General features: G+C 42.5%; 1 protein-coding gene across 2 annotated transcripts in view; it reads right to left on the reverse strand.

The window, feature by feature from the left end:
* Positions 1-4278: 4278 nt before the first annotated feature.
* The window catches only part of HEATR3 (HEAT repeat containing 3), a 34803-nt gene continuing 23353 nt past the window's right edge, over positions 4279-15728 (reverse strand). For both annotated transcript variants that reach the window (XM_005289814.5, XM_024104122.3), the window contains exons 10-15: positions 11722-11804; positions 10471-10607; positions 7848-7936; positions 6862-7005; positions 6585-6761; positions 4279-5579 (exon numbers count right to left, since the gene is read on the reverse strand). In XM_005289814.5, coding sequence (XP_005289871.1) covers positions 5457-5579; positions 6585-6761; positions 6862-7005; positions 7848-7936; positions 10471-10607; positions 11722-11804 — 753 coding nt within the window. In that variant the 3' untranslated portion in view covers positions 4279-5456. The remainder of the gene's footprint in view (positions 5580-6584; positions 6762-6861; positions 7006-7847; positions 7937-10470; positions 10608-11721; positions 11805-15728) is intronic.

Raw genomic sequence — 15728 nt, forward strand, 5'->3', positions numbered from 1 at the left:
GTAGGGCCAGTTTGACAGTTCTGAGCTCCAACAGGATGCTGCTATGGTACCTTTCCCTGGGGTTCCAGGCACCTTGCATAGTTCCTGTGCCCAAGATGCACTCCCCTTCCTGTCAGGCTGGCACTGATTGTATCTCCTGGTCTGAAAGGCTTATAGGAAGACCTTTGCAAATGTGCTGTGTGATTGTCCACCACTACAGAGAGATCAGCACCTAGTTTGGAACCATTACCATGCGTTACAGTGACCAGTTCCATGCTTTCAGGAGAAGGCCTAAATGCACCTGATATGGGAACTTACTCATGAGGGGATTCCTGAACACAAAACCAAGAGGCCAAGTAGCTGCAGACAATGAGCTATGGTCAGCCCTGCACACTTTACCAACACGGATATCAGGTTCTGGATCTTGTGGAATCGACCAGCGATGGGTACACCTTTACCACAGAAGTATCCATTTCCACTTCCATGTGAGCTATTTTTGAGGAGTGAGTCAAGCAGCAATTCCTGGTGTTTATCACAAATCCATGTGCTTGAAGCAGATCTAGCATCTGGATGTGACACTGTGGTCTGATCAAGATGTCATCTAGGAAGAGATACAAGTGACTGCCCTGAAACCTGAGCCTGCCTAACTTGGCAAAGACCCTGGAGGAAGAAAACACAAAATAGGAGCATTTGGTATTGGTAGTGGACTGTGCAATATGAAAATCTGAGCTGTCTGTGGTGGCATGGTTTTATGGAAATGTGGAGATATGCATCTGCTAAGTCCACAGAAATGAGGAAGTCCCCTTGGGACAGGGATGCTAGTCTCTCTATCCCATTTTCTTCATCTAGTTGTTGAGCCATTTGAGTTCCAGGATGGCTCTGATACCCCTCACCCCCCATATGCTTCTGGACAATGAAGAAAATGAAGCATAGTTCTAAGAACCTTTCTTCTGAGGCAATCTTTTCTATTGCTCCTATTGTTCAGGAGATAGGAACATAAGAACAGCCATACTGGGTCAGACCAAAGGTCCATCTAGCCCAGTATCCTGTCTTCCGACAGAGGCCAATGCCAGGTGCCCCAGAGGGAATGAACAGAGCAGGTATCATGAACTGATCCATCCCGTCACCCATTCCCAGCTTCTAACATAAGTTAGGGACACCATCCCTGCCTATCCTAGCTAATAGCCATTGATGGACCTATCCTCCATGAACTTATCTAGTTCTTTTTGAAAACTATTATAGTCTTGGCCTTCACAACATCCTCTGGCAAGGAGTTCCACAGGTTGCTTGTGCATTGTGTGAAAAAATACTTTTGTTTTAAACCTGCTGTCTATTAATTTCATTTGGTGACCCCTAGTTTGTGTGTTATGAGAACGAGGTGAGATTTTGTTTAACACCAACTCACACTGGATGGGGTCACTCAAGAAGGGGGATTGGATGAAAGAGAAATAGGGCAGGGCCCTGAGTTCAAGGGAGTATTTACAACTCACTACCGCTCTCAACCACCTGTCTGTGGTTGACCGAGACCATTCTTCTTAGGGCAGGTCTACACTGCCACTTAAGTCAATCTAACTTACATCGCTCAGAGGTGTGAAAAAGACACTCACCTGAGCACTGCAAGTTAAAGCGACCTAAGTGCTGTCCACACTGGCACCATGCTGGCAGGAGACGCTCTCCTGCTGACATATCTTTTGCCTTTTGTGGAGATGGAGTAATTATGCTGACGGGAGAGTGCTCTCCCGTCGGCATAGAGCGCCTTCACCAGACGTGCTACAGCAGTGCAGCTGCACCAATGCAGCACTGTTAGTGTAGACCTGCCCTGAGAAGTGGAAAATTCTGCCTCCTAGATTCAGGCCTGGGAGGAGGCATGATCATTTGTCATAGTGGGCTCTTAGCCCTGGTCTACACTGGGCGGGTGTGGTGGGGGTGTCGACCTAAGATACGCCGACTTCAGCTACGTGAATAGCGTAGCTGAAGTCGGCATATCTTAGGTCGACTTATCTGGCCGTGAGGATGGCGGCGAGTCGACCCAACCGCTCCCCCGTCGACTCCACTTCCGCCTCTTGCGAGCTGGAATTCCAGAGTCGACGGGGATCGATTTATCTAGACGAGACGTGATAAATCGATCCCCGATAGATCGATCCCTAGCCGCCGATCCAGTGGGTAGTGAAGACCTGCCCTTAGAGATGGTGGATCCACTTTGGATTTTTCACTTGATCCCCAGTTCCAGGGTTTTCCCCAGTATCTGCTCTCTTTCTTCTGGTACATTTGTGAGGTAGATAGAAGGAGCGTTTGTCTGTTACTGGGTTTGTAGTCCCTTCTCAGAGTACTGAGTGGGGAGGCAAGGGGTAAGACTGTTTCAGTTTAGCAGCGCTGTCTGCCACTATTTTGTCTAGTTTTTACCCAAAGAGTAAAAAGCCAGTGAATTTAGATGATCACAGAATTTGTTTGGAGCGAACATCAACCTTCCAGGAGCAAAGCCAGATGTTGCATCTGGTTGATGAGTTGGATCCATGGCTCTGGCTAAAAATCTCATTGCATGCATTGTGGCATCAGCCTCTAAAAGCTGTTGCTAGGGAAATTTTCTTAAGTGTAGACAGAAAATCAGGATAGTCTCTGTCCTTCATGGCTTTAAGGTCATCAAGCCAGGACACTGGCTTTTGCAAAGCATGTAGCCATCCGGGGTGCCCTATGAATGGCCATCGAAGCTGAAAAGACCATTCTGACAGTGGCTTCCACATTTATATCAGTTGGATCTTTGGGAAAGAATCCCTTTCAAATGGGATTACCCTATCTTTTGCTAGCGATACCACGGTAGCATTGACTTTTGGCATACCCTAATGGCATTTTTTGGCTCTTGCAACTTGTAGTATCTAAGTGAATGCCTGCTTATGCAGTTACCCTTATCAGGGTTTCCCATTCTTCTCCGATTACATCCACGAAGGATGGGTGCAGTAGGATTTCTCTCTCAAGCAAGGATTTACAAGGTAGGTATCTGCCTTTGGGCTTGTCCTCTAGTGCCTGCTCAGGTTGGATCTACACTGTGGATGCACGTGGTTTCAAACAGGAGGGTTAGATTAGATGACCTTTGCAGTCCCTTCTAGCCCTAGGATTCTATGATCTCAGGAGGAAAAAACTTCTATTGTATCTTTTGAATGTCCTGCTCAGAATCTGAACCCAAGAGCTCCCCTTCCTCAGTAGGGGATAAGGTATCGGAGTCAGAGGAAAAATATCTTTTAGTTTTTACTATTATACCTTTTCTTTTCCTTTTTGTTCTGCTCTGAGTCTCCAGATTGGGATGTTCTGTGCTGAAGTCATGGCTTCTTGAGTGGATAGGGGGACAACACCCAACATGCCTATCCAATTCAGTGCAAGTGTCAACCGGTTGAGAACAGGCAGGGCATAATTAGTTCTCCAAAGAGCCTGTAAAAGCTGCCTCACAAATAGAACATTGCTTGGATTTAGCTCCATATTTTCACAGCTCAATATCTGAATCAGAAGAAAGACAAGAAAGAAAGATTGCATGCTACTGCTGGACAAAATGGAAAGAAAGATCAGGAGCCAAGTGAACAGCCACTTGACTGCTCTTGCAGAAGCAGAAGATCTGGCAGAAGGCCGGAGAAGGGGTATGGATAGCATGGGCTGTGCTACAGCTTCTCACTGCCTGCAGAAACTGCAGACAGGAAGGGACTAGCACAGAGGTATCAGAGTTGTAGGATGCAGAATGACCTCCTGCATAACACAGGTCATAAGTCTTCCCTGAATTAATTCCTGTTTGAACTAGAGCATTCTTGAAGAATAACCACCAAGTTAATTTTTCAACAACTAATTTCTCTAACTTTTACTGCAAAAAATATTTTATTAAAAAGTCTGCTAGTTCACACTTAGGAATGATTTGTATATTCACAATGGACAAACTCGACATTGTCCAAAAAGGAAAACCACACATAGAAGCCGGGAGTAAAATCTCCTCTTACAGAGGAATAAAGTAATATATTTTTTCTCCTCCTCACTGGGACTAGGACACTGAACAATAAAGCAAAATACATCCATTCCTGGAATCTGGTAAAAACTCCTGGGCTGATAGGGGTAAAAATCTGATCATAACAGTTAAAATATTGAGTATTTAGAAGAATCCAATTTAGTGTTAGCTACTAAAACCTCTGTGGCACTGGCACAATAGCATCAGAACACTAAACACTTCAAATATTTCATTTCAATCATGCAACAAGGCTTAACAGGTAAGCTCTAAAAATACCCCCCCTTCCCCTCCCAAAAGTTTATACAATATTTGACATCTTTAAAGTGTTCAATTCTTCCCAATTTTATTTGTCTTTGAATAAGGCTCCACCTCACATAATGAATAAAACGGATTGGTTTTTAGATGTAATGTCTGTATTCCCAGTTCTCCAAAGCGCCCCCCCCCACCCACACACAAAACTTATTTTTCTACATTGTGTATTTGAGATACTTTTGTTTTCATGAATTAAACGAATACATTTTAAAAAATTAATAAAAATTGTTTCATATATAAAAGTCCATCTTTGTCTTTATGCATCCATAATCAGTGACACTTCTTCAAAAATAGGTAACGTATTTTACAGGCATTTCACGGGTCTCAGTTTAAAATCCCTAACCAACACATTTGAGTAGATATCATTTAAACAATTTAAAAAAAAATATTTTAGATCACATTTCAATACAAAAATAGTTGTATTTGTTATTAGGTATATTACTTCCCCAAATCCAAACTTTTACCTTAATGTAGGAGTTACAGAAAGGAAGTAAAGCCTATTGAACTGATTTTCAGAAAGCTGAACACCCACAAAATGAAGTAAAAATCAGGCCGAATATCTTTTGCAGGTTTCTTCTAAACTAACTTCCACAATAATGACCTGTCATGTAGGAATTTATTATACTGGATGAAAGTGAATTTGACATAGCTTTTTCTTTGATAAGCCTCGGAGGACAAAAAATCCAAATGCTAATCTATGTACCTATCATACTTTGCTCAGGAAACTTGCCAAAGCTGCCCTTTCCATTCTGAACACAGCTGACAGTATACCTTAACTTTCTTAGGCATTCAGCCACTACTTAGATCCTCTAAAAAAAATTCTAGGTTTCTTATGAGTTTTCTCAACTTTTTAGGTAACTGTGATTTTATTTTTTTAACTAATTTCTTGTGGTATGATTTTGTGCCAGAGTATATGAAGGTTTCCACACAATGAGAGTAAACTGTATTTACATATCCCAAGATTGCAACACCATTTCTTACCAGCATGAACATGAAATTTCAAAATAATGCAATACTTTCATATGCTGAATCCAGCTTTAATATTGCATCCTCCCAGAGTATAAAATATGCATGATGAAATGCAATGTTAACATAAAAACAGAACTTCCTCTCCCCAAAATTCTAGAATTCAAAACTTATATATTTGACAATCAATAAAGAAAACCTTAATTTAAAGTCCGTTTCAAGTAGTCTTTTTTCCCCCTAATGTCTCTTGATAGGCAATGAATCTTCTCAAATTCATTTTTACATTGTCAAGAACACACAACTGATCTGTACTGTACTGTCCTTTTCCTTCTTTCCGCATCTGCAATAAAAAAAAACACACACACACACACATACATACACATATATATAAAATTGAGAAGGCAGCTTTTCAGATTAGAACAGCCAAGCACTTCTCAGATACCGTCTGCTAGGATATGATGCTCCTGCCTTTCAATAATTACACAGTTAAATCTATAACATGTATTTATCCTCTGTAGATATTTTAGGGAAAAGACCTAGCACTGCACTCAGAAATATAATGAAGTGCAAAGCACTCACATTTAATGAAGGGTCAATTGGTGGAGTATGACAGCGCTTCTGCTACAGTGAATTTGTTGTGCCCTAGAATGATGGGCTAATAGATATTAGGCCATCCAGCAATAAACTATAGAAATAAAAAGGTATCTATTTTAAAAGTATATTGGAGCTTTTAGCCTACTGGGTGTCACCTGGCTAAAGCAACACAATGCTTTGGAAATGTATCCCCCTTTTAAAGAAAAAAAATTAATTTGAGGGATTGGAAGTTTCACTTGTATAATTTCACTTAACAGTACAGGATTCTGGTTAAGACCTATCTTAACTAAGCAGCAACAGGATAAGTATATGCACATTTGGACACCCATGCAAATTAAAACAAGAAGTCAAACTAGTTTCAGAAGAGGATTTCCTCTCTCCTCTCTAAAAGTTAACCATGTTTGGCCCTCTCTACCCATGGAGGAATTGGCAGAATCAACGTACCAGGAGTTCAGAAAAAGATGGACAATAACTTAGACACCAAAGGTGCCTCGTAGTAAATATGGGATTAATTCTTTATGCACATGGTTAAATTGACTGTCAAGAAAGGAACTTTTCTTTCCATCTAAAGCATACTAAGAGTAAGTGAGGTTTGTTTGTTTTTTGCTTTCTTCTGTGCACTGAATTGTTTAAAATCATGTGGGCATATTTCACAATTTCCTGGTAGTACAAGCAGCAAAACTAATCTCAAGCGTTAACTTAAACTGTGTTTTGAGGCCTTGGACTGGTTACTAGTTTGTGAGATGCCTACCCTTATTTTGAAGACTGGCTGGAATTCTTTCAGTGCAGGGAGCAATTTAATCTGAACTGCTGCTTTTTCAGCCTCTGTCCCATCTGCAAAAACATCAAAGAGAGCATCCAGAGCTTCTCCAGCTACCACAAGAGAAGAATCCTTCATAGCAACCTCAAGAAGAAATTTTCCAATCATCTGAAAAGAGATACTTATTTTTAAAAACATGGCATTATAAAACAATGGCAAGTAATAGCCGCTAAAGCAGTTTAGGGGTTGCCATCCATGTATTTTTTACCTTTAGTGTTTCAGCCGTATCTTCTATTTTTGCCAGCACGCTGCCAGCAATTCCCAGGATGCTAACTACATTTACTCTAACACTGATATTACTGCTATGAACACCAGCTTCACATAAAGACATCAGCTGCTCAGGAGTCATACACTGTTTAAAAAAAAAGGAAGAAAAGTAAATGTCAGACAAATTTAAATTTCCAGAGAAACACTTTCAAAGAAAAATCTTTAGGTCATTTGCTTCTATATAAGACAGACAAACCTATAGCAGATAAGCAGCATCTGTATATTATGAAAAAAGTTAAGACTGAAGATGGACTCAGCATGGAGCCAGAGAGGGGTCATGCTGCTGCTTCCAGGAGCTGCTTGAGATAAACGCCACCCGGAGCCTGCACCCTTGAGCCACCCCCACTGTGCCCCAACCCCCTGCCCGCCAAACCCCTCAATCCCAGCCCAGAGCCCCCTCCCGTACCCCAACCCCCTCATCCATGGCCCCACACCAGAGCCTGCACCTCCAGCCGGAGCCCTAATCCCCCACCCCGCACTCCAACCACCTACCCCAGCCCAGAGTCCCCTCCCACACCCTGAACTCATTTCTGGCCCCATCTCAGAGCCCTCACCCCCAGCCGGAGCCCTCACCCTCTCTCACACCCCTACTCCCAATTTCGTGAGCATTCATAGCCCACCATACAATTTCCATTCCCAGATGTGGTCCTCAGGCCAAAAAGTTTGCCCACCCCAGTTGCCGGAGCATATTTTTTTCAGCAACCTTATTTATCTATGAGAAAAATTAGGATGAATTTTGTTAAACCTGTATTTCTAGCAGTGTTAATAAGCACTGTTACAACGCTTAAAACATTAAACATCAAGTTACAAGAATTTAGCACTCTTTAAAGATGGGTTTGTTTCAAAACCATTCAAGTACAATCTGATGTAAATTTACTGAACCTGTATCTACCAGAATGCCCAATGTTTGTTAGAAAAACCTCTCACCTGAGATATATTCTTTGATGCCATTGTTTGCAAGAGAGCCCTCATAGCACTAGTTACGGCTTCCAGGAATTCAGTGTGTGTCGGAAATTCTGCTCAAATATAAACACAAAACCAAAGAGTCAGAACAAACTTCAAATCATTTTAAGGACTTTCTGCACTGAGAGCAGAGAAAAAATTCCTTCCATTCCACATCTATTGGTGCTGCTCCATGTTAAAACCTAGATTTTCAGAGACTGGGCCTCTAGCTTTGTGGGTGGAAATTGCCAACAATTTCATGTTCATATTTGTATCTGCAACTTATGCCACAGATGTCTGAAGTCCTAGTTTTCAGACACAATCCAGGACTAGGACTTCTAAGTGACATCAAATATAGGTGTACAATTATGCATGCAAAAAGTGTCCCACACCAATATTTCAGACCATAAGTACCACTGGAGCACGAAGAGGAGCACTGCAAAGGAGCTAAGCAAGTATTTTAAAACTCACTTCCTAGATCTCTTAAGAAAATTTGTAAGACGTCCAGTCTTTTTCCTGGGACTCTGAGCTCACAAAATTTTGAATACTCAACTGCTCCCCAATACCAACTTCTTGCATGCATATTCTTCCGTATTTTAACACTTTTCATTCTCCCCTAATGTTCTTTTGTTGCTATTTACAGGCTTTTGCAGGAGTAAAAACCTGCAGTAGCACCTCACAGATTCCTATCCCAGTTAGGAGACTAGCGCTTCGAACAGCTACTTATACCAGTAGTCCACATAATTCACTACAGTGTTTTTAGGCCTGTCTACAATAACCGTGTGTTAGCATGATTATCTGCTACAGCTAGGAGCATCTGTCATCAGACACTCCTATCCACAGCAGAGAATCATGGGCTAATGTTGTTCTTGTAGTGTAGATGGGCCCTTAAACTATTAATTTCCAGCATGCTTGTTCATCAACTGGTCACCTCTTAATGTGAAAGCAGCATTAGAAACTGGGAAATCTTCACAATAGCTCTCAGTGGTAGGGTTACCATACGTCCGGTTTTTCCCGGACATATCCGGCTTTTCGGCAATCAAACCCCTGTCCGGGGGGAATTGCCAAAAAGCCGAACATGTCCGGGAAAAATACCGGCTGGGCACTTCCTCTCCTGCGGCTGCTCTGCTTCTCCCCGGACTCAGACTTCGGCTCTGTTTAAGAGCCAAGCTGCCCGAGCCAGCGCTACCGGCTTCGGGCAGCCCCCGTGCCTCCGGACCCTGCGCCGCCGGAGCAGAGCAGCTGGAGCTGGGGAGGAGGAGTGCCCAGCCAGCGGCTGGGGTCCGGAGGTACGGGGGCTGCCCGAAGCCAGTAGCGCTGGCTCGGGCAGCTTGGCTCTTAAACAGAGACGAAGTCTGAGTCCGGGGAGGAGAAGTGCCCGGACGGGGGCGCAGGGTCCGGAGGCATAGGGGCTGCCCGAAGCCCGAGTGCTACCGGCTTCATGGTTTGCCAGGCAGCCTCCAGACCCTGCGCCCCTGGCTGGGCGCTTCCCCTCCCGGGCTCCAGCTGCGCTGGGGAAGCGCCGGCCAGGGGCGCAGGGTCTGGAGGCTGTCCGGCAACCCGTAAAGCCGGTAGCGCTCGGGCAGCCCTTTTCGCGTGGCTGGGAGGGAGGAGGGGGAGTTAGGGCGGGGACTTTGGGGAAGGGGTGGGGAAAGGGCAGAGTTGGGGCGGGGCTAGGGCCTGTGGAGTGTCCTCTTTTTTATTTTTTAAATATGGTAACCCTACTCAGTGGAATTAACACAGAAGCTTTTTAGAGACATAGGAATAAGTTTGTTACTCCACAACAGCACTGTTTTAAAAGAAAATTGTCCAACAGGTTTATCATCTTCATTCAAATCAAATCATCATCACACCAGGAAATTTGATAAGCAGCTTTGATGTTTAGTCGTAAATGTAAAACGTTTGGGGCAAATGATTAAATTTATTAGAGATATACATTTTCAAGAGTGGTACACAAAAAATACACGCAACTTATGCCCCAGAGAAAGAGAGACCTGTTATATTTCCTATTTTGATAAGTATGCAAATACTAGAGTTTGTTTCAGCTTTGGAAATCACTTTGGGAATAGCTTCCTGTGATGCCTAATCTGAATTATAATGCTGGTGACATGTCATTTCAGATAAGTGAATTCTCTCACATTCAGATTTGTTTATACATACTCGGGAGATGTCCTGCTCTCCCTGACAATAGCTTGCCTTATGTGATCAATGGAAAAAACTGCCACCATCACAGGTATGACCAAATATAGATGTTGTGGTCTCACGTTAGGATGGGGCTCCCGCACTGGTCAAGTCACTTTATATTTTAGTGCTTGCATATACTGATGTAAAACATACTATGCACTCCAAAAACTTTATTCGATCAGAGCTTTCCTAGATAAGGAGATTACGTGAGGTTTACATAGCTTGGCAGCATATTCCCAACATCATTTTTTCTTGCATTTGGAAGGCAGTGCAGAGGGGATTAGTAATAAAATTGTATTAAATGAGATATATCATTTAATATAAATGAACTTATAATTAAAATATATATAAAAAATTAACTTATAATAGAAGCAATCAAACCCTTCTGAGTTAAGTTTCTTTAATATTATGGCCTTAAACTTACCTGGTTGAGAAAACACTAGCTGGGAGAGGTGCTGTGCAAGTGACTGAAGTGTTGAAGCTCCTCCAAGACAATCCACATCTGATACTAACAAAATGCTATGGAGACACGTTAGAGCTCTGCACTGTACCGTGTTCATTCTGGAACAAAGTATACAACAGAAATGCGCCTTTTGAGGCTCTATTAATAAAAAAATGACCAATATAAACAAGGAATTTTAATTTAATTATGCAATGTTGAGGTGGGGTATAATTTATCTAGGGATCACAAAGTATCTGCATGTAAATATTTGTATCTTGTTACTAAAACAATGTAGCAGACTTGTAAGGTCCAGTTCTCCAGGGTGACCCCACACACATTGAAGTATCAATGCAGGGCCGGCTCTAGGTTTTTTGCCTCCCCAAGCAAAAAAATTTTTGGCTGCCCCTCACCCGCACCCCCTGCCACCCCAACCCTGGGTTCTCCCCCCCACCCGCACCCCCTGCCGCCCCAACCCTGGGCTCTCCCCCCCCCCACCCCACCCACCGCCCCAGCGCTGGGCTCCCCCCTCGCCTCCAGCCGGTCCAGCGCTGGCAGGGTCGGGGTAAGCAGCGGGGCTCCCAGGCCGCGCCTCAGCACAGGGTCCCTCTAGCCAGGGCTCCCGCCTCCAGGACCAGGGAGGACAGAGCCGGGGGACCACCCCGGCAGGGGGCTGAGGAGCCGGGGCAGGGCAGCTCCAGAGGGAGCGGAGCCCCGGAGAGCGGGATGCGGGCCCTGCACGGCAGCGCCCTGCCCTCTATGGCCCTGCTCCTGGCCGCCCTGCCGCAGTCCCTGGGCAGCTCTGGCTGCTTCGCCCAGCCCCGGCTGCGGCACTGGGGGATGGTTGCCCTTCGGCACCTGCAGGCGGCTCCATGTGCCCCAAGTGGCGGCCCCCAGCCTGAGTGTCCTGTGCTCGGAGCCTGCCCGGCCATAAGGTGTGGGCACTGCTCCCCGACGCGAACCGCAGCGGCCCCAGGGCGCCACCAGTACAGGACGCGCTGCTACTGCCAGGGCCGGCTCTAGGCTTTTGCCGTCCAAGCACAAAAAAAAAAGGCTGGCTGGAATGTGGCCCCTGAAAATGTGCTGCCCCAAGCACCTGCTTGGTTTGCTGGTGCCTGGAGACGGCCCTGATCAATGTTTATGATCCAAAAAATCTTGAAATTGAAGATCTGGTGTTACATTAATAATTTAATTACAAATGCACTGAAAATTTTTAAAAGTCAAAGAAATTCCTACTTTCTAATTAACGGCTTCCAAGATGGACTGTGTGTACAGATGTCTACAGCAACACTGTTCGGAAAAGCGGTTTTTTCAAGAATCTGGAAAAAAAGTTTGGCAACAGGTTTTTTGGGGGTCAAGGACAGTTTAATGTTAGCTATTTCTTTGTTGATCATTCAGCAGAAACATTAACCTATATATTTATCCCACAATCCCAAACTGCCTCCAGTGCGTCCCCAGATGTCAAAAGTTCCAACCATGATTCACTCAACTGCCGGAATCTCCAGCTTCTCTCCTGACAACTTCTACGATAGTTATGCCCTGGGTTTAGCATAAGATTTTTTATATTAAATTATAAAGTTCTTGTTTCCATATTTAATTTAAAACCTCTTTAAACAATTGAAAATGAATCTGCTGCATAATTTCCACAATGCTGCAGAATCCAGGGATCTCACCAGAGATTTTAGGTTCAGTTTGCCACAGAGTACACAGGGCCTTGAATACAGTTAATCTTACGTAGACACCCTCATTGTTCTCAATTCTATCACACTGCCATACTACTACTACTACTACAAGATGAGGCGTGTTACCTTCGCAACCCACAATTAAGAATAAGCTAGGCACTTTACAAATAAACAACCCTGAACTTTTGCCAATCCCTCATACCAAGTTTTTAAAGTTAAAAAGTTTAGGTAAGATTCCCGCAGCTGAAAAGATAGAAAGATTAACCAGGGAACTTCCAAAGATCTTCCTGTTGTTCACACAAAGAACTTGTTAGCAAGTAGGGAGCAAATTAGACTATCAAAGAATGACAGGAAAGGCTTTAAAAAAAAAATCAGATGTTATTCAGATCATCCAGTGACATTCCGGATCCTCGTTTGAAAGAAATCAAACTACTTCACCTGCACAGCTAGATGAAGCATTTTTATGATATCATCAACCACTAATGGCAGAGTCCCCAATATGACTTTATAGTACATACTATCACTGAACAAAATGTTTGGAAGTTTGATCTTTTCATTAGAAAGGAACACCTTCAATGTGAAATAAGTCAATTTTCTTTCTAAATGTACTCAAACTTGCCTCAGATTTTACACCTAACTTGAAGTTCCCCTTTGAATATTTGTTATTTTACAGTCCTATTTTCTTATCTTAAAAAATGTTTTCCTCTTCCTTGTCACTGCATGAAAAACCTACACACACAGGGGAAACTCACTAGCTTTTTCTGTGTAAAGTCAGGAGTGACTAAGCAAAAAAAACCCCAAACATTGTCAAATAAAGCAAACTAAAACAAATATTTTTCTCATGTTGCCAGTTACAGTTATCTGAGTTGTTACTTGTAAAAGTAGCAGGTGAAATATTTTTCCAGAAAAATGATTTTTTAAGTTGGTGTCCTTTTAAGTACTAGAGGATTAAAGTTATTTTCCTGGGATGCATCAGTTATAAAGATGAATTAGAAATAAGTTTTAACAACCCAAAGCTTTTAACCTGTTAACAAAATATGGTGTATTTTTGAGAAGGATCCAAGCATATATACATATATTTTAAAATAAACAGTAAGAGTCATGGCTCTGCTTCTGTTACAGTGGCCTAGAGAGCAAAAGCAAAAATTGTGCTAACCACAGAAACCTGTGCTGAGATTGGGGCAGGGAAGGGTAGGAACAAAAATAACTAGATTCATAGTTTCCAAGGCCAGAAAGGATCACCGTGATCATCATCTGACTTCCTGTTAACAGGCCATTGAACTTCCCTAAAATAATTCCTAGACCATATCTTTTAGAAAAACATCCAATCATGATTTTTAAATTGCTAGGGATGGAGAATCCACCAAGACCCTTGGTAAATTGTTCCACTGATTGATAACCTACACTTAAAAATTTATTCCTTATTTCCAGTCTGAATTTGTCTAGCTTCAACTTCCAGTCATTGGAATGTGTTATGCCTTTCTCTGCTAGGCTGAAGAGCCCATGATCAAATATTTGATCCCCACGTAGGTACTTATAAACTGTGATCTAGTCATCCCTTAACCTCATCTTTGTTAAGCTAAATAGATTGAGCTCTTTGAGTCTATCATTACAAGGCATGTTTTCAAAACCTTTAATCATTCTTGTGCCTCTTCTCTTAATCCTCTCCAATTTATCAACATCCTTCTGGAATTGTGGATGTAGTATGCCAGTAGCAATCACACCAATGCCAAATACAGCACTAAAATAACCTCTTTACTTCTACTTGAGATTCCCATATATGCATGCAAGGACTGCACTAGCCTTTTGGCCACAAGATCACACTGGGAGCTCATGTTCAGCTGATTATCCACCACAACCTCCAAATCTTTTTTCAGAGTCATTGCTTCCCAACAGAGAGTCCCCCATCCTGTAAGTATGGCTTACATTCTTTGTTACTGGATGTATACATTTACATTTAGCTAACTGCTTGCTTGCGCTCCAGATTGCTCTCTATCGGTGATCTGTCATCTTCATTATTAACCACTCCCCCAATTTTTCTGTCACCTGAAAACTTTCAGTGATTTTATGTTTTCTTCCAGGTTATTAATAAAAATGTAAAATAGCTTAGAACCAAGAACCGATCCCTGCACGACCCCACTAGAAACATACCCACTCAATAATGATTCCCCATTTACCATTACATTTTGAGACCTATCAGTTAGCCAGCTTTCATTGCATTTAATATGTACTATGTTAATATTATATTGTTCTAATTTTAAAACAAAAAGTTATGTGGTACCAAATCAAATGGCTTACAAAAGTCTATTACAGCAACACAGTTACCTTTATCAACCAAACTGGCAATCTCATCCAAAATAGGTATCAAGTTAGTATGACAAGATCTATTTGCCATCAACCCATATTGATTCGCATGAATGATATCGTCCTCCTTTAATTCTTTATTAATTGACCCATATCAGCCACTCCATTATCTTGCCCAGAATCAATGTCAGACTGAGTGGCCAATAATTACCTAGGATGTCCCATTTACCCTTTTAAAATATTGGCACATCTTCAATACTGCAAGCAGATCTGGTTGCCCCATCTCAACAATGATATATTGGAATTAGAAAAGGTACAGAAAAGGGCAACAAAAATTATTAGGGGTATGGAACAGCTTCCATATGAGGAGAGATTAATAAGACTGGGACTTTTCAGCTTGGAAAAGAAACAACTAAGGGGGGATATGACAGAGGTCTACAAAAGCATGACTGTGTGGAGAAAGTAAATAAGGAAGTGTTATTTACTCTCTATCATAACACAAGAACTAGAGGTCACCAAACAAAAATAGGCAGCAGGTTTAAAACGTACAAAAGGAAGTATTGCTACACAGTCAACCTGTGGAACTCCTTGCCAGAGGATGTTGTGAAGGCCAAGACTATAACAGGGTTCAAAAAGAACTAAAGTTCCTGGAGGATAGGTGCATCAATGGCTATTAGCCAGGATGGGCAGGGATGCAAAACCATTCCCTGAAGTGTCTCTAACCTCTGTTTGTCAGAAGCTGGGAATGTATAACAGAACAGGTCATCATCAAGTGAGTTTCCTCTGAAGCACCTGGCATTGGTCACTGTCGGAAGACAGGATACTGGGCGAGATGGACCATTGGTCTGACCCAGTATGGCCATACTTATGTTCTTAAATCACAACATTAGCTTTCTTCCAGTCTTCTGGAACTTCCCCAGCATTCCAAGACCTAAAATCAACATTAATGGTCCTGCAAGTTCCTCAGCCACCTTCTTTAAAACTTTTGGATGCTAGTTATCAGGAACTGCTGATTTTAAAATGTCTATCTTTAACAACCACTCTTTAACATCCTCTTGAGATATTAGTACACTAGAAAGAATGTTATATATGATATGATTAGGCTATGAAGTTTTTAGTGTTGTAGATACGTTGTAGCTATGCAGGATATGACACACACAAGATGGGTGAGATAATATATTTTACTGGACCAACTTCTGTTGGTGAAATAGACAAGCTTTCAAGTTCCACAGAACTCTTCTTCAGGTGACCTCCAGC

This window comes from Chrysemys picta, chromosome 14, assembly GCF_011386835.1.
Source record: "Chrysemys picta bellii isolate R12L10 chromosome 14, ASM1138683v2, whole genome shotgun sequence".
NCBI classification, from domain to species: Eukaryota; Metazoa; Chordata; order Testudines; family Emydidae; genus Chrysemys; species Chrysemys picta.